The sequence below is a fragment of the Corvus moneduloides genome, chromosome 11, assembly GCF_009650955.1.
Source record: "Corvus moneduloides isolate bCorMon1 chromosome 11, bCorMon1.pri, whole genome shotgun sequence".
Taxonomy (NCBI): Eukaryota; Metazoa; Chordata; class Aves; order Passeriformes; family Corvidae; genus Corvus; species Corvus moneduloides.
The window spans coordinates 21,400,835-21,424,961 of NC_045486.1; the positions used below are offsets into that span (position 1 = coordinate 21,400,835).

Consider the following 24,127-nt stretch of genomic DNA (forward strand, 5'->3'; position numbering starts at 1 on the left):
TTCTCCCTCAACAGATGTTCTTGCCAAAGGAAACATTTGGAAGGAAAGCAGGTGTGATTGATGAGATGGTTCACAACTGTAAACCTTGGCCACAACAGCAACACCATTTCCATTTCATTTCAGGCTATATCAAAAAGAAAGAAAAGCAATTATATTACTGTAACAGAAAGTCAGGATGGGAGGAGGGCAAACACACACTCATTCTGTGTCCTTACAGAAACCATACTGTGTGTTAAAATAATGCCTAGTAAAAACCGTAATAATTGAATAATCTTTCCAATAAAGTGTTATTATTTCACAAAAAGACCCCTTCAACATAATGATACTACAGTAACCAATTTAGAGCTGATTTACCACTACAACAAATCAGATTAGCTCCTCTTTTGTTATTACTACTGTCTCTCTTTACCAGCCTTAAGTTAATAACCAACGATTTCTTCTAGTCTATTTACTTGGTTGCTTCACTAAATACGCACTGAGCCAGGAACAGACCTGCTCTCAAGAGATGAGGTTTTGCGGAAAAACAAGCATTAACCTCAGTGTTTCAGCCACAGCCAAAAATGACACATTAATGCTTCACTGCTTTTGAGATTTTAAGTGTTGCATTTTTCCTCTGCTATGACCAAACCCCACCACGTATGTTCTGACAGTATCCACACTAGCTCAACACTTTCAGATTACGCTGAGCAGAAAGTAGCAAGACATTCGATACGGCCTCCTTGGGAAGATTGTGTTCTTACCAAGAGTGACCTTGGCAGATGCTCCCAGACACAGCATTTCTAGAAGGTATCAAGATAAGGCTCCTTCATTCTGCAGGATTCTGTATGATGTGCAGTTACCCTGGCAAATTAAGTCATAGAAACACTGGCTGAAAACCTTTATCAACCCTGTCACTAAAAAAAAAAAAAAAAAAAGAAAAGGAAAAAAGAATCACCACTACTAGGCCATTTAAAAAAGATCAGAAAGACAGGATGAAACATCAGCATCTAGGAACACCCTAACATCACTTCCACAGCTATAACAATGAAGCTTGAACAAGTAAAGATGACAAAATTAGTTCACAGATGACACCATCACTTTGGGCTGGAAGGCAAATCCCAGAGGAATGGCAAGACCCCAAGAGCCAGGGCCAAGCACTGATGCTGCCCCCCCTTGTCCCGAGGCTTCAGTGCCTCAGCTGACGAGGCACCGTGACCATCTCTGCATACCGGACAAGTCACACCCTCTACCTGTGCAGAGCAATATTCTGCTTAAAAACTGCCCAGATCTTCCATGCTGGATAAACCACTATCAGGTCACACCAGTTTATCTCTGCTTTCAGGTTCAAGGCTCCACCGGCATCAGACACTTGGGTGAGTTTTCTGATTCTGAGCCTCCAGCTGTCACCAACAACTCCAACAAAAATCAAACCTATAAACAAGAGTGTAAATGAACAACCCAAGAGGCACCAAGGCTCATGAGCAGAAAAAGAGCCTTTTCTGCTGTTTCTTTTTAAATAGGAAGCACCATCTGGAAAACAGAAATCTTTATTTTTACAGGTACGTTCAAAACTCAAGGGTTCATGCAGTTGCAAACTTGGCATGACTTCAAGATACTACAGATCTTAAAAAAAAAAAAAAGGCAAAACCTCGCAATTCAGAAGCAATATGAGCACTTAAAAAAGATATTTACAAATTAAAGTGGGGGGGTTTTAATCTTTCTCTTTCTGAAGTTTCCACCTTGCACTAGTACAAGGTGTTGGATGAAACCTAAAAATCGTGACAATATGCTCCTGACATTTGACAAAAGAGACAAGCAGTAGCTCAAGGTCTTAGAAGAAAGAGATTCTTCTTGTGGAAGCCTCCTACATGAGAACAACCAAGGTCAAGTGCAGGACATGCCAGATAATCAATCTTGTTCATAAACTTAGCAATCTTCATATTAAAACATTAAGAATTCTTGCTGTGCTAAACCTTTATTCCTCCTCCTTGTTTAGTTTGCTGGAAGTCAGCTGAGATACAGTCCTTTGAGCCAACTTCATCCTCTAGCCTTCACAGCTCTCTTCCTTATAGTGACTTTTCCCTCCCTTGGCCTTTCTAGAGAGTTATTACAGACCTCTTGGCTTGCCAGGCTAACTGAGCTGAGGTCCAGCCTTGCTTTAGAAGCAAGATTCTCCTTTCATTTACTCACTCTGGTGGCCCTTCATGATACGTTCTTCCTTTTTGAAGACAACTGTCAGGGCAGTCCATGCACCCAGACAAGTCCCTGCTGCTCTCAGGTGCTTGATTCCTCCGGAGCAGAACAGGGACAGTTTTTTTGACTGGCTGTTATTTGCAGTTATGCAGCATAAGCCCTACATGATCTCAAACCAGTTCAACCCACTCTTTATGAAATAAATGTAAACAGAACTTGCCAATATCTCAGTTTAAAGATGAGCTGGCTATTCAGTTTAGGTTGGCTCCTTACCAAACTAAACCAAACTTATGTTACCCATGTGCTGGTTGAAATAACAGTGCTCACAGGACTGGCCATATCAATGTCAATGCAAACCTTGTGACACTGAGTGTGTGACCAATGCCACAGGGTAGAGTAAGAGAATTGCAGCAAGTGGATCTGGAAGTCACCAGGAAATATCACCAGTCTGCTCCCTTGCTCCAAGATAGGAGCCATGATTTTTAAACTATTCCTGACAGACCTGCACACAGCTCCAGTGAGCCTGCCTAAGGAGTATTTGTCAATGCCTAACTGCTCTTAGTTAGAAAGGTCTCCCTGCTCTCTAACCTACATGTCCTTAGTTTCATTTTGAGCCCATTAATTATTTGCCTCTACATGGTGGCCATTCACTCAACTCCTCCTTTAAGAAAGTATTTGTGGTTTTTTTCAGATACTATTCTTCAAATGGACAAACCATCTCTCACTACCAGCCACATACCTGAGATCTCTCTGTGCTGTCATAATCACATGCTGGATTCTGAAGGACCAGTCCATATCTTTCTTCAAGTGAGATGCAGTGGTTTGCACCAGATAGCACGTGGCCAGCTACCCAAGGGAAGTGCCCAACATTTTGTACAATAAGGTTGGGGAACATCTTTTGAGAGCAGAGTTCATGGTTCACAACTCCCCTACTGATACATATACCAGCTTTGGGAAGAGCAGAGCCCCAGCAGGTGTTCAACAGATTCTTAATTAAAAGTAATCTGAAAAGCAGACATTGCATTGCAACACTCAGCACCAGCTGAGGTTAATGTGAGTGCTCAGACTTCGAGGCACAGGTTTAGTTCACCTGTGGGACCAGGTACACAATACAGCTCTAACTCATTTCCTGGTGCACTCACTCTGCCTTAGAACCACAGGACAAGGCACTCCAATTAGAGGGAAAATGCAGGAAAGGCTACAGGCACTGCAGCATTTGGGATATTAATCTTTCAACAGAAACAGCTTTTCAGAAAGGCCTGAGGAGGCTCATACATCCCAATTAGATACATCCCTCCTAAACCAACACCTCAGAGGAGGTTCTGCATCCTCCTCTCCCAGCAACTGTGTTCACATCCAAGCCACCTGGGCCAGCCCACTCGTGTGCATCTCCCTCCAGCCCCACTGCTCTATTCATGTGGTGCCTGTTGTTCCTGACCACCGTGGCAAGGCAAGTGGCCAGGCAGACACAAAAGGTGCTGCTCAGAGCAGCAGCTGAAGGGCAGCATCGATCCTGCATCCCACCTGAAAGGCAGAGAAAGGGCAAGGACTTTCTCCACAACTCACTGCAAATGTAATGCAAAAGGAGAAGGTAATTCAGGCAAAATCCTACCCAGAGGGAAGAAATCCTCCAAGCCCCATCTTACACTGAAGACTCAAGCCAGCTCCACTTAGGTGAAGGAACCAGGAGAGGATTCAGACATCCCAGGAGAGAGGGGGATAAGAAGGCATCCCTGCTCTGACCGCATGCTGCTGGCAGCTCCTGACCTGTGAGCTTGTCCCTTTCCACAACCATCCATCCCAATACATCCAACTCCTCCTTCCTCTCCTCCCTCAGTCATCCTGAGTCCCTGAGTCACCCTTCCTGCAAGCATTCATTCATTTACCATATCTTCCCTGGAAAAACACTTGGAGTTCCATCTCAATTTTCCGCTGCACTGACGTTACTTGATTCCTTACCTCCCAGAAAAAAAACCCCAAAACCAAACAGCCAGTCAGTGCAACATGATTTCCAGCAGCAACCCAAATTCAACCTGACACCAGCTGGGTGTGTGTCAGGTCCCAGGCTACTGCAGAGCTCTAAGGATAACCCGCTCATGGCAAACCAGCTGGGCAGAAAGCCCTGGCGTGCCTGACAAGGCAGAGGCAGTGCACAGCTCACTCATCTTAAGACCTTGATTAACTCTTTCCTGCACTGCATTTTCCCTCTGCTGTGTCCAAAGAGTACTGAATATTATGCAAACGCTTGGGATCAAGCAAACCAATCGGTGTCTGGGATAATCCCACTCCCTTTGCCCTGTGTGTTGGTGTGGAATGCCAAGCTTGCTGTTCCCAACTACTCACAGTTTCGCTGTCCTACAATTCGCTGCAGACAACAGCTCTTGTTGTTCTTCATGCCCACATTATGTAACTGTGCCTTTGCATGTGGACAGAGCTCTCCACGACCGGCTTTGACTGCATTTCCCCATGCACATTCACAGCAGTTTTGAGAAGAAGGAACACTAGGAACTCTCTCCTATGAATCATCCTCTTCCTCAATAGCACAGGCAACTGAGAAACAGCCCGTGTAGGAACAACTTGTGCATGGGAAGAAAAGGCCCTAATGGCAGCCTGACCTGCAGCTATGCTTTAAAAGAGGCTCTGTTACAATTCCATGTTTCCAAACAGGTCAAGTTATTCATGCAACGAGTTATGCAGGTAACAAGCCAGGCAACAAGTGAGAGGACAAAAGGAAACAGCCTACGGTTGCATTAAGGGAGGTTTAGGTTAGATATTAGGAACAAACTCTTCACAGAAATGGTTGTTCAGCCCTGGCACAGGTTGCCCAGGGCAGTGGTGGAGTCACCATCCCTAGAAGTGCCCAAAAAATGTGTGGATTTGGCACCTGGGGACATAGTCTAGTGGTGAACATGGTGGTGGTGCTGGGGATGGTTGGACTTGATGATCTTAAGAGATCTTTTCCAACCTTATATGTCTATGATTCTGTTTGCCCATGCCAGTTGAACAGAGAAGGAGGGCAGTGCCCACGGGGCCACCTGGAGCCTCGCGGCCATCACCACGTACCCAGCCCCAGCAGGACCCACTGATCCCACCACGGTTTATCTCCCATCCCCAGAATACCTACACACATGCTGCTAAACCAACAGATTTCACAGCAGGGAACCCAACTAATCCTTGCTTTCCTGCTCTGCTCCATGCCCCATGCTTTCCCAGACCCCTCTCCTTGAGCCTGCTGCCCTGCAGACAGAGCTCAGTCCCATGCAGATGCCCCCCACGCTCCTGGCCCAGCCCACCCTGCACACCAGAGACATTTGCAGCCACCTCTGCCAATGTTTCATTTCTGATGATTAAAAAAGATATCTGAATACATTCCTCCGAAGATGGTTTCAATGCTCCGAAGAGCTACTGTCTGTCATAGAAGAACCTGCTTGATTTTTTTTCATATTTTTAACTTCAGACAGAAGATTTTTCATTAACTGCAGTGTATTATACGGCACAGCCACATCTTATGATGCACCCTGCATTCATTAAAATAAAAGTTTGATTTGAGACGTAACAGTTTATTTAAATTGTTATGTAAAGTGAGGAAAAGATTTCCTCACTCAATTTAATTTGCAGACTCTTGAAAAAGAAATTCAGGAATACTTCAACCAAAAAATTATGCAAAACAGATGGAAAGAATATAAACGATCTCTTACAAAAAATAGGTGTGCACTTAAAACCAGAATAAAAAACACCTCTTAATTCAACTCAGCAGAACTTAACTAACTTAAAATGGGACTTTGAAGAAACTAGAGGAATAGGTCTGTTCAGAATAACTAAATATTTTCTGTGGCATTAGTAATTGGAATCCCTTACAATAGGGATACCCATTGTGAAGAATAATTATCTGGAAATAAACAGAGGAAGCACAATGAATTATCCTGCAAAGCCCAGACAGCTTCTCATTAGTTACTAAAAACTTAGAGGAAAAAACCAAACCATATTTAAAGGAAGCCACCATAGGCCCATACAGGTTAGTTTAGAGGACATCCCATTAAACTGAGAAGAGGATATAACTAATAATTTTCTTATTATGGCTTTTATATGTTGGCTGCTGTTCCAAGGATGGATTAAATACCACGGCTGCTTGGTTGGATATGAAATTAAAAGCTCTGTGATGACCCCTCATTCCCAATGGGGCATTTTAGTTGGTTTTTCTTTTTTTTTTTTAATCTATTAACTACGCATTAGGTCCTCCAGAACATTACCCTGAATAAAAATGGTTTCAAATGAAACAGAAAAAAAATAGGATAGTAAACAAATACATCAACAGAGGTTTGGGCTGTGATTCAACTGACAAATCTCCCAGATATGCACCCTGTGGACAACCAAGGGGAGTCTTTGGCCTTGCTATGATAGACCTGGAGCCCTACAAGAACCAAACACCAAGACCATGCACCACAAAACTAAGACACTTCACATGAAAATAAGATTTTGCAACTTAATAAACATGCACAACCAATTTCTTCTAAAAATCTCGTGAGCTCAGCCTGGAATAGGATTCAGTATTTCCAACTTTCAACTGGGCAGGTGATAAAGATAAAACACCAGTCCCGATCTGCAGCTTCTAAAAGAAACCAGGAAATACAGAGTGAAAAATAAATGCCCTTACCTACTGAACTTTCAAAGAAAAAAACTGAACAACCCCAGGGTACTTTCTTTTTTGTGTTTAATTCCCATCACCTTACCTAGAGTGGGAGAAATTCAAGTGAGAGAGTCTGGAAGTTTTCTCCCTGAAACTGAGACAAGGCTGGCTAAAGAGATTTTTCTTATCACACCTTTCTCCCAAGACATTTCTATGGGACAAAAACACATTAATTCCCACTGCAATAATGTACACGTAAAAAATATGTTATTAAAAGAGCATTCCAGGCACTGGCCCCGAGCATGCACGCCCAGCTGCTGGCTACAGAGACACAGCATGGGCCACATCAGTCCTTCCCACTCTCCCTCAACTATAAATCCAGAAAATCTCTCCTTATCCTTTCCACTCTTTCAATTAACCTGATTATAGAAATAATCTGTGGCATTTCTCTGCTGCAGTGCAAAGAACTAGAGCAGTGGGCAGCCTCCCTGGGGATTCAGTATCAGCAGTACACCATCCTGAGCCTTTCATCTGGACAAAAGCTTGGTTTTCATCAAGCTCTAGATGAGAAAGTTCTCAGACAACACTCAGTTTGTGTTAGCACTCTTGAAACAAACAGAATACGATTTACTGCAAATAGCAGTCTTTTTCTAAAGCATGTATTTTTAGTCTGCAAGACTAAAATTCAGGTAGAGTATTTTAAAATATTACCTGTGGCATCAGTAAACTGGGATCCCTTTACAACAGGGGTTTGTATTTGGTATCCCTATTTTAGTCTACAAGATTAAAAATACACTAAATACTCCAACTCTTGTAGATTATTTTAGTCTACAAGATGAAAAATGTACAGGTTGGAGCTCTAAGAGGTTCCAAGTAGCTGTAGTTGAATTCTAGATCTCTCAGGAAAGGATGATCAGAGGGATTCAGCAAAGGACTTCTTGCAGCAGGAGGCTGGATTAGTCTTGCCAGCAGATTCAGCTGATTTCCATGAAAGTCAATGGTTTCAATATCACAAAAATAATAATAATAAAACATTAAGATCTAGACATGGATTACCATCCCATACAAAGCCCCAGACATTTTCAAGATGGGAAAAAAACTTATGAGTCATAAAGTAATTCACTTAAAATATTTTAAAGCTTTGTTTTCATGAGCTTTCAAAATTAGAACTGTCATGAAAAATTTATTGACTGCAATGAAACAAAAGTTTCAGCACAGCCTTCATTGCAGCTACAATTCCATTTTAAAACCCAAATTTCTTAACTTTCTAGCACCTTAGAGTATGAGAATGATCAGCACGTCACACACAGTGCTCAAGGGAGAGCTGACTATCAGTCACAGAGTAAACTTTCACGTGTTTGTAAAAGCCTTAGGTAGAACTACCTAACCAGTTCACAGCCCACCTAAATGACTCCAGGTCCTTTTTAAAGAAAGCACTTGAGAACTCACAAGCTAAAGAAGATTTAATACTTTTTTTTAAATCATTCAACCTACCAGAAGCACATTACCTATTCCACCATGAATGCCACATACTGCAATTAATTTTCAAACCCCACATACTTCAAAACAACTTTTAAGAAAGAATAGCACTCATTGCCATAAACTCATTTATTAGTTCTTATATTTAGGAGGACACTGACAAATTTAGAGTCTTGTATTTGTGTCACCTGTCCAAACACTTTATTACGGTAACTACTGCAAATGTGTGTGCTCTTCTAAAGGAATGCTCACATCCATCTTACGGACAAGCCTTAAGCAAAGCCCAAGAAAACAAAAAGCAAACACTTGCCATGAATATGGAAGAAAACAGCAACCCAACAGTGAGACCAAAGCAACCTAAATCCAGTCAAATCCCCCCACAGGCACTTCTTAGGGATTCCTCCCCCCCGCCCCGCTCCACTCACAGTGTTGTTCCCAGGTTTATCCCACATCAGCTACTGAACAAGGTGCAACACTAAAAAATGAAGCCAGAGAGCAGCTACAATGTTCCTTAAATCAGTTTCATAAAGAAAGGTAGCATTACCAGAATATTCTCTGAAAAGCAAAGGAAGCACTCAAGCCTATATTTTCACCTCCATATCTAAGGTTAAGGAGAAGTCAACCCCCTGAACTCTCTACCTAATGTTATAAAAATACATCTATTTGCAAATATACTGATTTTGCCCTGAGGTTTCCTCGTGGGGGTTCCAGCCCCAGCCCAGGCTCACACCCCGCTGCATACTCCACCCAGCTACAGAGATGCTTTCGATATCTCCCATCGGTTAAAGAAAACTCTGCGTTCACTCTGATGGTGCCAGATTCTCAAGACCTGCCATCATCCCAGCACGACCACTGCACGCAATTATTTTTAAAGCAGATAAATTTGCATGGGAATTTTGGGCAACCTAAGAATAAAAGCTTCTGCTCTGGGAATGCTACTACAATTCAAAATCTGTCACATCCTTAAAGAACAGGCTAGACAGAACGCTTATTGAAACATGCATAAACCCTGCCTCAGTGGGGCTAAAACTTTGGGGGGCTAAAACTTTGGTACACAAGCACCTTAGAAGCAGTATATTTCTTTTCTAACTTTTTTTTTTTAACTGATCATGTTAAAAACAGGTAAACAGGTTTTCATAACTAATTATTCATCTGGCTGTCTTTGACCTCTATGACTAATTAACATTCCAGCATGTGTAAGATCTTCCAGTTAAACCAGTCTCTCAATTTTTTCAGTCACACACTTAAACACTCTCCTGTGTCACAGATTATAGATTATTGAAATATGTATCCTCCAAGAAAAATACACACAAAACTACGGGGAGTTTGGTATCTGGCACCAACTTAACGAACTTAGGAAGAGCAAGAATTCCTTTATGGGACAAATTGTTCCCTGTGAGGGTAGGCAGGCCCTGGCACAGGGTGCCCAGAGCAGCTGGGGCTGCCCCTGGATCCCTGGCAGTGTCCAAGCCCAGCTGGATGGGGCTTGGAGCAGCCTGGGACAGTGGAAGGTGCCCCTGCCTATGGGACGGGTTTGCAACTGGGTGAGCTCCAAGGTCCCTTCTAACACTAACCACTGTGTGATAGGGTGAGTTTTCTTACTCTTACATTCTTGTTATTTCTAGTGGTTGTCAAAAACACATTCAAAGGTTGATTTGCAGCCTTTGTTTCCTGAGGAAAATATGTTCCACAATACATTTAGTGAGTAAATCAGGGTAGCAACACGTGGCAACAAAAGCACTTTTCAATTTTCAGCAAACTTGATAGAAAAGGGAAGGAGAAATTCTCCAGTTGGACCCACTGAATACAAAACTGCAGCAAAAGCCCCACCCTAGTAGCTGTAAAACCCAAAAAAAGGGCACTTTCAGAAATAACCAAACTGTTGAAGCTGCCATACAGGGAGTTCACATCCTATTAGGCACCAAGGACTCCCACTGCCAGGGGATTTCATTAGTTACCCTGCTGACAGAAAGCCATCTGGAAATATGCCCTATACATCTTTCAAGGCACAAAGGTCACAGTTCATAAAACATTGCATTGTTCTCTCTTTTTGCACACAAAAATTAAGCTTTGTGGAAATGTTTAAATGACTTTCTTTCTCTAACAGAAATCATAAATTACAATTTCAACTGTAAAAATCAGAGATATAGCAAACAGCATAAAGCATACCAAAAATGCACAATACATAAGTTTTATCAAAGCTTGTTTTTAAGAAAAGCATTTCCAGCACGTGGATTGTAATTGCAGGAGCAGAACTGCAGTACCAAAGCATCAAAAAGGCAGGCAGAAAGATCACAACTATCAGTCATTGCTAAGAATCAGAAACAACTATTGCACAAGAGGTTACAAATTGCCTTTGCATCTTGTCAGACTAGGTGCCACCCCCTTTTCCTTTGTTTCTCTGCAAATCCTGATTTCCATCTCAGGTTCATCAGGATGTTCAGAGACACCAGATGCTGTCCCAGCTGTCACCGACTGATGGTCCCAAGGCTGCACAAACACCCTGCACATCTGGGAGGCTGACAGGTGAAATGGCATCTCATTGGATTAATCACAGGAGATAATTTCATGCAATTGTGAAGATGACCCTCTAAAGAAAAATAAGGGATGTGAGAAAAGGATAAAGGCATATACCCTATGGCAGTGCAGAAGCTGTTAAGAGCAGAACCATGTCCTTGTAACTTTCAGAGGGGTGGCAGAAGACAGGAAAGAGCAGGAATGAGAAGGAAAAAAGTCATTTAAACCATTTTTTAAAAGCCTACTGGGAAGTTTCTGTGAAGTAGCATCCATTTTACTAATAAAGCCTTCCTGAAAAGGCAGTGAGGGTGATGAGGCACTGACACAGGTTGCTGAGAGAAGCTGTGGGTGCCCCATCCTTAGACATGTTCAAGGACAGGTTGGATGGAGCTTGGAGCAACCTGGTGCAGTGGAAATTGTCTGATCCCATGGCAGGGGATTGAAATGAAATGGTCTTTAAGTTCCGTTATAAGCCAAACCCTTCTGTGATACTAAAATTGTCAAAGGCAGGCAGGAAGGGGCTGATGAAGCACCCTGTAACCCTTCCCTAACCTGTAACAAAGCCAGACCAGCATCAGCCACACCCACCACACACAGAGAATGTGGGGTTCAGCAGCAACGCTGGATTCAATTTGCAGGTCCCAAGTCAGTAAAGTGTGTATTTTCTGTGGTGTCCTGCTTGGACAAAGCCAACTGCCCCAGGCACAGACCTCCCCATTTCAGTTGCTCTCCATCAACAGCTCCATGCTGAGAGATGCCCTCCCACCATGGACTACAACCCCTAGCAGTGTTTGTTATAAATGGGGTTGTTATCCAGCAACATCACAAATAAAAGAAGAAAAAGTCCAGATAGCTAATTTGTGTGGCTAAAATCAAATACCCAGTCCCCTCTTTGTGGCAGTTGCTTTTGAATACCCAGGCTTCATCATACCAAGTGTCTCATTTCACACAGAAAAGCCTGAAAACAAAGCTATGGAGCAAAACTTCCTTTGAAGCCCACAGGTGAATAAGCCTGAGCTTATCTCCTTCCCTCAAACTACCTGGGAGATAACTAAAAAAAAAAGGATATCCACACTTCAGTAAATGAAGCTGTATTTAATGCCTGTGTGTTACTTAGAGGAAGAATTGCTGTTTCTAATAGTTTGGTAGCTTTAGTGGTTAAAAACTTGCCATGTTAGATTCATCTAAGTGAACAGATACACACACATCTTAATCACACACGTTTTAAGCATTAACTGTTTCTCGTGGTAAGGGATGTCAGCCTCTCACCAAAGCCCTCCCTGTCAGCAGCCCCTGTGGGGATGTCATGTACTTATTGCATGGCAGGAGAATGGGCTCTGGCAGAGTGGTCACAAGTGGGGACAGAAATTCAAGCAGTCAAGTCCCAAAAAGCACCAATTATTCCATTGAGTTAAAAAGACATTTCACTTCCCTCTCCCAACCACAGTTATTTGCTACAAGTTTCTTCCTTCTATACTTTGAAAAGAAGGCTTGATCCTCTTCCACAGAGAGGGGTTCAGAGAGCTGTCTACAGCCCAGAGGAAGCCGCAGCGTGCCTCCATAGCATCTTGTATCACGTGGGAATCCATCCAGCTGGCTTAATTTAACATGAGACTGTAAAAATAAGGCATAAAATTGATCTGGGTCCAAATGCACTCTCCTGAAGGCACTTGGGGCTCTGACAGCCAGTCCTGCAGCTGCCAGCACGCTGAAGGCTCTGTGCCTTTCCTCAAGGTGAGGTGCCTGCGACAGCTCCAGCCTGCAGCACACGTCTCAGCCTCGGTATGTGCCCCCTGTGTGCAAACACAGCTGGGACCCAGAAATTAACTCCGCAGCCATTCCTCAAATTGCACACCTATCCCATAGAGAAAGCCGAGTGGTGGCACCTACTCTTCTCTTATACCTGGAAGAGGTCCTGCCCATCTCCCCTGCCACAACACCCAAACGTAGGCTAAAGAACTTACACCAAGAGGGGAGATTCATTCCCAGCTCCTCTCACATGTGCAAGGGTCACTGGAGCCTTTACCAAACCCCCTAAACTACCACCCTGGCAGCGAAGGAAAGAATGAGGAGCACACCTCCTGCAACTTCATGCTTTCAAGACACAAGATTCTTCTGTTCTTAGGAAAGGGTATCCCAGGAGGAAATGCTGGAGCTGTTGGACAGACAGCAGTGTTTCACCACAGGTCTGACCTCTCTTGAAGGCAGTTCACACGTCCAAAGACGGGGCAACCGGCTGTTGCATGGAGCCTTCCCCCCAGCATCTGCTCCCTCAGGCCCCTGCTCAGAGCTAATACAGCAGGCAAATTCTGGCTTACCCTGCCTAACAGCAGGGTACAGGGGGCACTGCCCACCTTCTTAGGATCCTGCCCTGGATGCCCACATTTATCTCCAACTGCCTGATGTGGGCCCAAGTCTTAAATGGAGACTCCAAAGTGAGTTTTCTATTTAAAGACCAAGCAATCACTGCTACTTGACACCCATGGGGCTCTGAGATCCCAGCAGACTAAAAGAATTTATAGTTCAAACTTGCTTTCTGTGACTTTTGTCCAGTTCAGGAGTCTGCCATACATTCAGGGATGAGCAGATTATCAGCAGAAGCTTTCCTCTCATTGTTTCTAAAGGAAAGTTACACAAAAATCCTCATTTGTTTCCTGGAATGGTACTACATGAGCTTCAACAGGGCCCTTACAATACAAACAACTCCCAAATATTGCTTTATGTTCCCTTTTCACTCACTCCCCTCTGCCTGTGTTGGATGTTCCTGGAAATCACGGGCTCCAGTTAGGCTGAACTGCCACAATGATTTTTACATTCATTAAGGTCAGTGAAAGATGTTACACAAGGTATCACAACTCATGCAAGGAAAAAAAATGTTAGAAGCCTGGAGGGCAGTGGGACTGCTGCTGCATCCCCAGAAGAACACAATCCAAGAAGCAGCATCACAGGATGTGAACAGCCATTCTAGGTCACTCTTCCCAACTCATTTTGCCCTGTATCCTGCGACATAAAACAAGTGGCTTTGTATTTTTCTAATTTTCTATATGCACAAACAGCATCAAGTACATGCAGATCCATCCATGTCAGTCACAACTGTGCTGTTTGCCACAAGATATGAGACAGGGCTTGGAGCACCCTGGGCTTGTAGAAGATGTCACAACCACAGCAGGAGGTTGGAACAAGATGAGCTTTAAGGTCCTTTCCAACCCAAACCATGCTGGGATTCTATATCCTCATCCTGCACTAGCAATCAAAGGCAATATAAGTGTTATCATAATTGAGATAAAAGCAAGTCCATTTCATTCGTGTAACACTCGCTTTATTATCTACAACAGCTCTCCAAACACACAGTGATACGAAAGAGAAACAAAACAAGTTCAGATGCACACAACCATGCCTGTTTTCCTTAATTAATCAGCAAAGCCTGGAACAAAACAAACCTATTTTGGTAATATCTGGCTCTTGTAAAACTGATTCCAGTGTTTCAGCAGAGTGCTGCACAGGCCTGCAGCAATGAGCTACATCCACTGGAAACTTTGTGATTTTCCCACCCCCCACTCTCCCCAGGATTCTATTTGAACAGCAGGATTGATTCTGCTCAGTCAAGCACCACAGCTGTTCCAGCTCCAGCCAGCACAATGGGGCACCTGAAATGCTCCTCTAACTGAAACAATCCAGCATCTGGACAGGCAACGTGAAAAAGCTGCTTATTGTATAAAAATCTGGAATAAACACCATAATTTTAATCCTTCGAGCACACGCTGGTGAGAGAAAGGAACATCCACTTCAGAAGCAGACAGAGGCAATGCCTGGTTTATGCTGCTTCTGTAAAATCAATACTCAGTTCTCAATACATGAGGTGACCAACTGTCGTCTGCTCTTTTTAATAAAGCCTCTTTTTATAGAATATAGACAAAATTTTATTATTCAGCTAAAGAAAAAAATCCCTTCCTCCATCTGTTTAGTCTGACTGGGTTTCAGGCAGTTTTAAGCATTTGAGATACACTGACACTACCTTTGGACAAGCCCTGTTAATTCAGGAATACAGAACATCACATTACCACGCTCAGTTCAGAACCACGGTTTATCAAGGCTCACACTTTGCTCAAAGTTAATGGAAAATACCTGACAGTTCCCCAAATCCACGTAAATACATAAATTAAAAACAAAAAAATCCCCAAACAAACAATAAGGCAGCCATCATCCATACAGATTTACATTCAAAATCTCTGAATTATGATGAAACAAAAGGCCTTTAAAATAGAGAGATGGACTATATCAGGACTTTCAGAATCTGAAAAAGATTTATTAATAGTTTTAGTAACCAGCTACTGTACAGCCTCCTCCCCCAAAAAAGCATTACAAAACAAGACTGGTGTGTAACAAAAACATGCTCATTTCCTTTTAGGTTTTCATTTTTCTAGAAAAAATATGAATCAAAGACATTAAGTTTACTTATCTAACCAAAAATTACATTAAAACTCACATTAACTTTAGTAAGGTGGTGCTGAGATTCATCACAGGATCAAATACCATTCCAAGAGCATCTAATTTTCCGTTAAAAAGGTCAAGAATGAAGATCAGATTGAATTCACATAAAATGGCCAAGTTAGAACTCCCCTAGTGTTACTTGACCCTGCCTTCTCCTATCTGTTTTCCTCAGAGTTCATGAATAAGTGGTTTGTAGCCCTCTGTAGCAAACAACTGAGGAACAGATGGTATTAAGTCTTCAGTGACTCCTTCCTTGACAGTTTAAACCAGAAGGACATTCCCAGAATGTGGCCTTTCATTTTGCCCATTACCCCCACTGCATATTTAACCACTGTATCACACAGCCATATTACTGCACTAACACTATACAACCAATTATTTTCCAGAGGGTGTAATTTTTTTTTTTTTTTTTTTTTAAGCATTTTGGGGATGATGACGAACTGAAAGAACAGGTAATACCATTCAAGACCAAGATGGAGCATCTCCCAAAAAATAAAACTCAATATATATTGAGTACAGGTATGAGTTTACTTATATTTCTTTAAGGGATTGAGTAGAAGAGACATCATCACCCCGCACTACCTGCATGTCACATAAGAGTCACTCCTGAAAGTTTTCAGTGCACATTTATTACCAGCTGATTTAAAACTCAGTCTAGGTTCACCAATTCCTACAGACAACTAACTGGGAAATAAGATGTTTCCTAAGGCTTAGAGGTGTTCAGTGGCATGTGACAACTTGTATCCACAACACAGGTGATGGCAGGGGACAGGTAGAACAAGCAGGACTTGTGATCCACTCCTTGTCCCAAACTCGCAGTGTCTTTTACAGGGCATGGGCATTTGCATGTCAAAAGAACCACTAAGAAGCTATGCAGCTAATTCTGAATGGACTAAATTCCTAACTAGCAGAGTTTGGGTAAGCATAATGCCAGAAGCAGATATAGACCCGATTCCTTTGGAGGACAATAAGATTTTGATCAGGGATATGGGAAGTTCCTATGGTTTGAAGATTAGTCACATAAAAGGGGCTCTATTTTGTGGTTTATGTGGAAACTGGATTTAGAAGGATCTACAGGTACTCTTGTACTGGTGCAGACTCCAGGCAGTGCTGCGAAGAACGCGGCTGTGAACCCCTCCTGCAGGAAGGCTGACCTCTCCTTCCAAGGAGGCAGGAGGGCAGCAGGAAGCAGGGAGCTGGTTCCCTCCTTTCAGAGCTACATAGGAATAGCAAGGTACTGGATTGAAGGTTGTTTCCAGTCGACTTCTCAACCCCACAAGGAAAATCCTAGGCTGCTCTTCTTGGCCAACGTCAGTTTCAGGCACACCAAAATCAACACTGGGATAGCACCCATGCTGTCCACCAGTGTCACTTCAGGGAAAAGATACATTTCCAAACACAACTTCAATATCACATATATAAACTTAAACATGAAGAAAAACAGTCCTGCTTCCACATGACCCTTCTGGATATTCTCCAGCTGCTGTTTGCAAGCCCCTCCTGTTGCAGTGCAATGAAGATGTCTCTTCCAGCAGGAGTGCCAAGTGTCACACATCTCGCATGACACACCTTTGGCTGCCCTTTCCTCACACCTACAGCCTGTCCAAGGATCACAACACATCAGCACTTAGCTTATATTTATGTCTTCTGGCCAGCAGACCTAGCCCAGAGCTTAATGCACACACAGGTAAGTGTCCTGCTGCTGGCCATCAACAGCCATACAATGGCAAATCTAAAACCCAAACTTAGCACCCGAACCCACAGGAACCACTTCAGTAGGCTCCTGAGGCAGGAGAGATTTAGCCCTACCTCCTCTCCTCAACAATGCCTTCGCACCCAACCCTTACAGCAGGGCTTCTACCTTCCACCTACCCTTCCAGAAGACACTTTTTCAAACCTCGGCAGCATCTCTAATCATTCAGACTATCAAAACACATTAACTCCAGTAGCCAGCATCTTTTAGCACATCATTACCATTGCCTCTGAACTTTTAAACCTGTGGTACACCACAAAACAATACCGTCAGTGCAAACGTTACTCACGTCAGGCTGCATATCAATTGCAAGGGTCACCACGGTGACCGCTTGCAACATCAACTTTTTCCACCCCCCATCAGCTGTGGATATGAGATGACCAAAGGGACCAGAAATATCCTTTACACCGAGTTTTGATTTGAAGTCATTTCTGCTTATGGCAACTGGATCCACACATTTAGTATGAAGAGTTTCCCCAGAATTAAAAGAGCACACAACCAACCTTTAGGCACAATGTGCTCGAAAGCAAAAGAAAGGAGTTTTGTGTGATTCACAAGTAGAATGTGAAGCCTGACCCAGCTCTATTTCATTTACTGAATTTGAGAAGCCATCTATTAATAGTTCACTACCATATCCCTGCCCTGCTTCTCCATGCCAGGGCAACAGCTCTGCTAACAAACACCAGTGATACAGGCACACACTTGCATACTGACACTGTAAAGCACAGCTAAACCAATTGTTTCAATTTAAACAGACGACACCTTCACAAGAATTAACTGGAAACAGACAAAATTGGTCTTGGAATTTACTTACTGTGAGCAGACAGCAATACCAGATTCAAGCTTTCAGGTACAATCTCTCTCTCCTTTCTTCTCCCAGATTTTCTAAATTATTCTGTTCATTTACGCTACAAAGTTTACCTGGCCAATAAATTACCAGCACAGATAGTAACCTGCTACTATTTCAACATCAGATGAATGCTGCCAGCCAGCAAGGACACTAAAAGCCAAACTACCACACCTGTGGAAATCCTGGAGTTACTACCCTTTTCAGGAAGAACCACCCTGGAATTTCCATACAGGGGCATAAGACATCTTCCCTCTTCCACATCATTATTTCTGCCAGCAGTGACTTGCCAGCTAAAGCAAAGCAAACGTGCTTTAACACTGTCCATTGCACTGGCTCCCATTTGTAAGCATGCAAACATAGCTGCTTACATCAAAACATCTGAGCTATAGTCCTCGATGTCTCTTACTATTGCACATCTTCTAAATGAACATAAGAATGAAAACACTGCTTAAAATGTTAAGAAAATAGTTATACAGGGATCATAGCATGCTCTCATAGCACACTTAGAAATAAATAGCTTTTCCTCCCTTCCCTGCTCAAACTTTAAATCTTGCTTCAAGGAAAGGTTATTGGCCTTAGAAACAAACATAGGCAAGTTCACTCAGGTTCAGCATTAATGATTTTAAATGTCCCTTTTATTCACCTTGCATCAAAACCAAGTCTAATTTCATCTTTTAGACCATTCATGCCATATGAAAATTGGGCAGCCAGTCTGGGTGAGCTTCTCGTGTAGAGGGACAAAAACTGAGATCAAGAAAATTCGTTTGATTCGTATGCAGTATTAATATGGGAAGAGATAATTTAAGACATCCAGAAACACATCCACATTTGAACTTCACTGAAAATTAAGATCCATGCCCTCCAAAAACCTGAAGCTCCCAAATAACTGAGTCACTTCAAATATATTGTGTAATATACAGCGTAATTCCACATTTTTTCCTTTGGTTCAAGCAGTTTGAAGAGATTGGTAGTGACATTAAAGCAGAAAAGTGCTATGAAACCATGAATTAAAACACTTATTTTAAAGATATTTAAGTTTTTCCCGACATAACTATAGCGGAACTACCAGAAGCCCACAGCAAATCTGTGAGCGTGGGAAGCAGAACACTGCCACTAGGGCAGCATGGCTATTCCTGGCTGTTTTACCATTGCAGACACACGGTTCGGTGGCCATTGGAAAATGCTGTCAGAACTATTCTAATACCCAGGATTTCTCACTTCAGCTATCTGGGTGTGGAAGGAGAACTGACCTCTGCTCATCCTTTGCTCTTACACAGCTGCCCAAATACCTCCAACATCCAACATCTTGATGCATCTTGGGACTGAGCCCAGTTCAGGACTCCCACACATTCTCAGAGCACGGAGCACCTGGGCACCAAGTGTCCTGCATCCATCTAAGCACCCTTATGCACTGGAGAAAGCCTGGCTTACCTGGGGTGATCACCAGGCATTTCCCACCTTCCTGCAACAGCAGTATAAGACAGCCCAACCTTTCCTCATTTCTTAACAAAAAAAATTAAAATTAAATACAGTGTCAGTATTCACAGTCAAAGCAAGAACTATAAAGTACAATGAGGCCCCTGCATTTCATAGTACCATAGTACTCTTTGCAGAGTCCCTATATATTCCCAAAGGGAAACATGATGGGCATTCTGAAACCATTCATCTAACTAAAAGGAGTATTTGGCTTGTAAGCAGGGGAGTGGCAAAGCCTGTATTCCTTATTCATGACCCAACATTTTACTTAGGAGTGCAACACTTCAATAGTGTTTTGCCAAAGCCTCACCACACAGCGATTGTATGCCATCAATTAATATTAATTACAGCTGCTGAAAACCTTGGAACGCAAACCCTTCCAAAACTGCAAGGGCACACTAATCCTGCTCTGGCACTTCAGCTTCACGAAGGAACAATAGCCTTATTTTCTAGCTAGAATTCAGCCATAGCTTTCACCTCTTCAGACAGGTCTAAAGCCCAGATCATTTGGTTAGCGCTTGGATCCTGCCCTAATCAGAGCCATGATTTCAGTTCTGAACCCTAAAGCCATCTTTTCAATGAAATAAAGCCACTGAACGAGAATGGCTCGCGAGGCCTTTGTACAGATGGACAAAGACAGACACACAGGCAACAGCACAACCGGGCTGAAAAAACGCTGAGCCAGGGCAGAGGATTAATGCCTGCATGGAACCTCAACGCTGCTCGCTTTAACTTCCCCGCTCCAACTGTAACAAGCACAAGCGCATCTCCAGAAGAAAAAAACTACAGGTTGCAGCAATTTTTCCACAAAAAGGCTCTGGGCTGGGTTCTGATGGTGTGAGGCTGCAGAGGAAGGCATTTTGTCTCCAGCAGCATAGTGATATGATGGCTTCCACTCAGTCTTCTGCTACCTATAGGGAACTTCAAATTTGTGCGGAGAAAGACAAATCGGGGCAGATCTAACTGGCACAGCTCACAAAAAAAAAAAAAAAAGACATTAATAAAGTGATTTACTTGAAAGCACCCTCTGAATGTTTTCCCTAAAATTCCCCAGCTGAACTGAGAGAGTATTCTACAAGTCAAAAAGCTGGAGACAACATAGCCATTCACACCTTCTCCCATCGCCTCCTCCATGCAAATCCAGCCCAGAGGCACAGGCTTTAATCCTGTAGTCGTTAAAGGCTTTTGTCATTCAATGAGGCTTTCCCAATCCAGACCAAAGTATTGGTTTCCAGAGTCACATACCATCTCACATTACCTCTGGTCTGCACACAGCAGAGTTTAAGGAGACCCAGCAGCCCCTGCCTCCTAGGGATTCACACCAATTTCTCTATAGCAGCCAAACAATAGTTTTCCTTCCACGATTAGAGGCCTAAAGCAAATCCTTTATTAAATTGAAAATATCTAGCAATAAGATCTGATTTGGGCTGATGCACATATAGTGAAAACTAATGGGAATTCGAGCATTATACAGATTTCTTCACATGCAGTCAGTTCAAGAATTCCTAAGCAAGTGTAATTAAGAACAAGAAGGCCATTCACCAGGTAAGAAAGCTTTCACACTGCAGTTTTGCCTTCCCAGTCTCTTCCTTAGGTGTACATGACCCAGAGTCTTGCACTTCCATGCCGCGTCTCCAATACATTTGGCAGTCTTTGGTCATTAAAGACGTTCTATTACAGAAAATATGTGGAAAATACATCTATGTCAATCCCCCTGCCAGAGCACTCTGTGAAAACCTGGCATCGTGCTGAATTCTGGGTCTGTGCGATGGCTCTGCAGTGATGGAGCTAGCCTGACAGGAGCAGCATCAGCCTTTTCCTTCGGACAACCTGCCTTCCAACAGCATCCCAGTCACCATCCCTCATGGATTTCAGTCTGCTGAAGTAGAAGCCTTACATATTCAGGATTCAGTTCCCAGCAAAGCCAGACGAAGCCCAGGCCTGCCCCCAGGCTTCCCTCCAGCAGCCCTCTTTTAAATCCCCTTGGCAATCCCCCAGGCTCCCCCATTTCCCCACAAACCCTCCAAGACCTCCCGGGCTGGAGGAGAGAGGGGTTCAGCCCCTCACCACCAGCCCACCATACCTTGCCTGGCTGCTGTGTCTCCCATTGTGCATCCCTGTCCCATAAAAGCCAGGGAATGCATGACTATGAAGAGAGAAGTGTTCCCCATAATTCTTATTAAGGGAGCAGTGCTGCAGTGAATTATGATTATGTTGTGTAATGAAATCATCAGCGAATAAAGATGTGACTGCACATCCATCCACAGCTATCCCAGGCAGCCAGGAGTAATTTACAAAAAGATTGGGCCAACATTAAAATATAAACAAAAACCCAGGAGCTCAGTCTTATAATAACACGTTATTTCCATGTCAGTTTCAAATACTCTTGCAGGCCATAAAGCTCAGCCACCCAGTGGGAGTTTAAAGACCCCAAATTATAATGAAGGGTTAAACCTCGTTTCACCTAAGTTACAGAGTAGCTCACGCTGAAAATAAAAAAATATTTTTACTAGGTTTTTCTCTTAGGTCTCATTCCAATGGATGCCAACGAAAGTGAGGTAACAGGCACTATAAGCAAAAGAAAAATTAAGCATGTACTACTATGATTTTTACTAAAGGCTACAAAACCCACCAAGAACAGGGTAGCAAGGAAAGACAGCATCTAAGCCTTCATTCTCTTTACATATTACTGGATGGCTTCAACTATTACTGGATGATATTACTTCATTCTCAACATCTAGAACTTTAATGTAAAAATCTGCCTTTTTAAAAGGTATTTGGACAGCTAGGTCTTTGACCTAACCAAAGCACTGCACACATGATGCCTAAAAAAAGGCAAGCACTGGGGCGTATTGGGAGGTTTGATTCACTAGGACAGTGACAATTCCATGGCAAGGGAGAGGGAAGGTCGGGGGGGGAGCAGCTCCTCAGCCTTTATGAGGCCATAACACAAAAGGAAATTTTGCTCCTGCAAACGCACTCGAAATCATTGGCGGTCGGTGTCACTTTAACCCAGAGCTGCTGCCCCGAGAAGGGGCTGGGGCCGGGGCCAAGCAGCCCCGCTCCGCTCCGCCCTTTCCCACGGCCGCGGGAGCCACGCGTGACCTTCGCTGCGCCAGGCGGGTCCTGCGCGGCATCCGCGGCTGGAGCAGCGCCGGGCCGAGGGGGTTAAGCGTGGGAGGAGTGTACATAAGGTGGTGGATCCGGAGCCAATGGGGATATTGCGCTATAGTTAGACACTGGATCCTAAGCGATGGTGACCATAAAGGCTGTTCAGGGCTGAGCTGCTCTGGATGACACCGGCACGGTGCCTTTAGTTCCCGGCTTATAAGGCGGGAAAAAAAAAAAAAAAAAGCACTGGAGGATCAGCTGGGCTTACCTGCAGTTCACACCACGCGACTTCCACCCACGTCTCCGTGTCCAGACCCTTGTAGACCGTTTTGAAGGATCCCCGCCCGAGTTCAATATCAAACTTTAGGAATCTGCCATCCGGCGAGGTGGCAACCGCTTTCATATCAGCCTCCTCCTCGGGCTCCTCTTTCTTAGCCTTGCCCTGGTCCTTGGCAGCATCCTGCGCCTCTCTCCGCTCCGCGTCCTTGCCTGGCTCCTTCTGCTCCTCGGCGCCCGCAGCGCTGCCCGAGGCCGGCGTTGCCCGCGGCTCCCCGGAGCACTCGGCCTCCCGGCCCGCCGCCTCCGCCGACCCCTGCCCCGCCTTCGCCCGCTCCGCGATTATCCTCCTGGTTTTGGGGAGCAGGATGATTCTCCGCTGGTGCTCCGCCTCGGGCAGGTCGAAGGCGGGCTCCTCCTGGTCCGAGTCCACCACGCTCCTTCGCAGGAACCGCTGATGGACCAGCTTGGGGTCCCTGGAGCCGGGGCCGCGGGGCGGCGGCGCGGGGGCCCCGGGGGCTCCCGGCGCTGCAGCAGCGTCCGTGGCCGTGGCCGCCCCGCTCCCCCCGCCGCCGGGCCCATCCATGTTCACGCCAGTCTCCGCAGCCGGGGGAGCGCCGGGCTCGGCAGTCGCTGGAACCCCGGCACGGCCGCCGCCTCCGCCCCGCCGAGGTGCCGCTCTGGCATCGCCCCCAGTTTCCATCCGGTCCGAGGTGTCAGCGCCCGCCGCCGCCCCGGCCCGGGGGAGTCACCGCGAGCCGCGCCCGCGCCGCCACCTGCGCGGGGCAGAGCGCAGCCCTGAAGCGCCGCCACGGCCCGGCCCGGCCCCCAGGCACCTCCCCCGGCCCCGGGGCTCCGACGAGCCGGGCCCCCGGGCCGGGCCCCGACCGCTCAGACCGGGCTCCCTCCCTGTCCCCGGCAGGGGCGCGGCCGAGAGCGCCGGACGGCCGGTGCAGCCCCGGGCTGCGGCTCACCTGCGGCGGGCCCGCGCACAAAGGCGCGGCGGGGCCGTTACTTACGTGCGGAGCCGGCGGCTGCCGCGCTCAGCGCCATGCGCGGGGGAAGGCGTGCGGCGGAGGAGGGGCGGCTCCGCCGAGCGTGCGCCTGCCCGGGTGCGCGGCGGGGCCGGGGGAGCCGTTGTCGGTGCGGGGCTCCGCGGCGCGGCTCGGCTCGGCCCGCCCCTGCGCCGCAGCCCGCCCCCGCCGCAGCGCCGGCCCGGCCGCGCCTCCCGCTCCGCGCCCGGCGGCTCCGCGCCCCTGCCCGCGGGCACCCTGCGGCAGCCCCGCCGCGCCCCCCGCCCGCAGCCCCCGCCCCGCCGCCGCCGCTTTTTTTGTCAATGGGAGCGCTCCCGGGCAGCGCCCATTTAAGGCACCGG

The 24,127-nt window shown here is 45.3% G+C and overlaps 1 protein-coding gene across 15 annotated transcripts in view; it reads right to left on the reverse strand.

Annotated features, from left to right (window-relative positions):
• Window positions 1–23,539, reverse strand: part of WNK2 (WNK lysine deficient protein kinase 2) — a 102,937-nt gene extending 79,398 nt beyond the window's left edge. For 11 of the 15 annotated variants that reach the window (XM_032120542.1, XM_032120537.1, XM_032120530.1 and 8 more), the window contains exon 1: window positions 22,745–23,538. In XM_032120542.1, coding sequence (XP_031976433.1) covers window positions 22,745–23,455 — 711 coding nt within the window. In that variant the 5' untranslated portion in view covers window positions 23,456–23,538. Of the gene's footprint in view, window positions 1–22,744 lie in introns of all 15 variants that reach the window. The other 4 variants (XM_032120539.1, XM_032120538.1, XM_032120544.1 and 1 more) reach the window with 2 other exon arrangements.
• Between the last annotated feature and the right edge of the window lie 588 nt (window positions 23,540–24,127).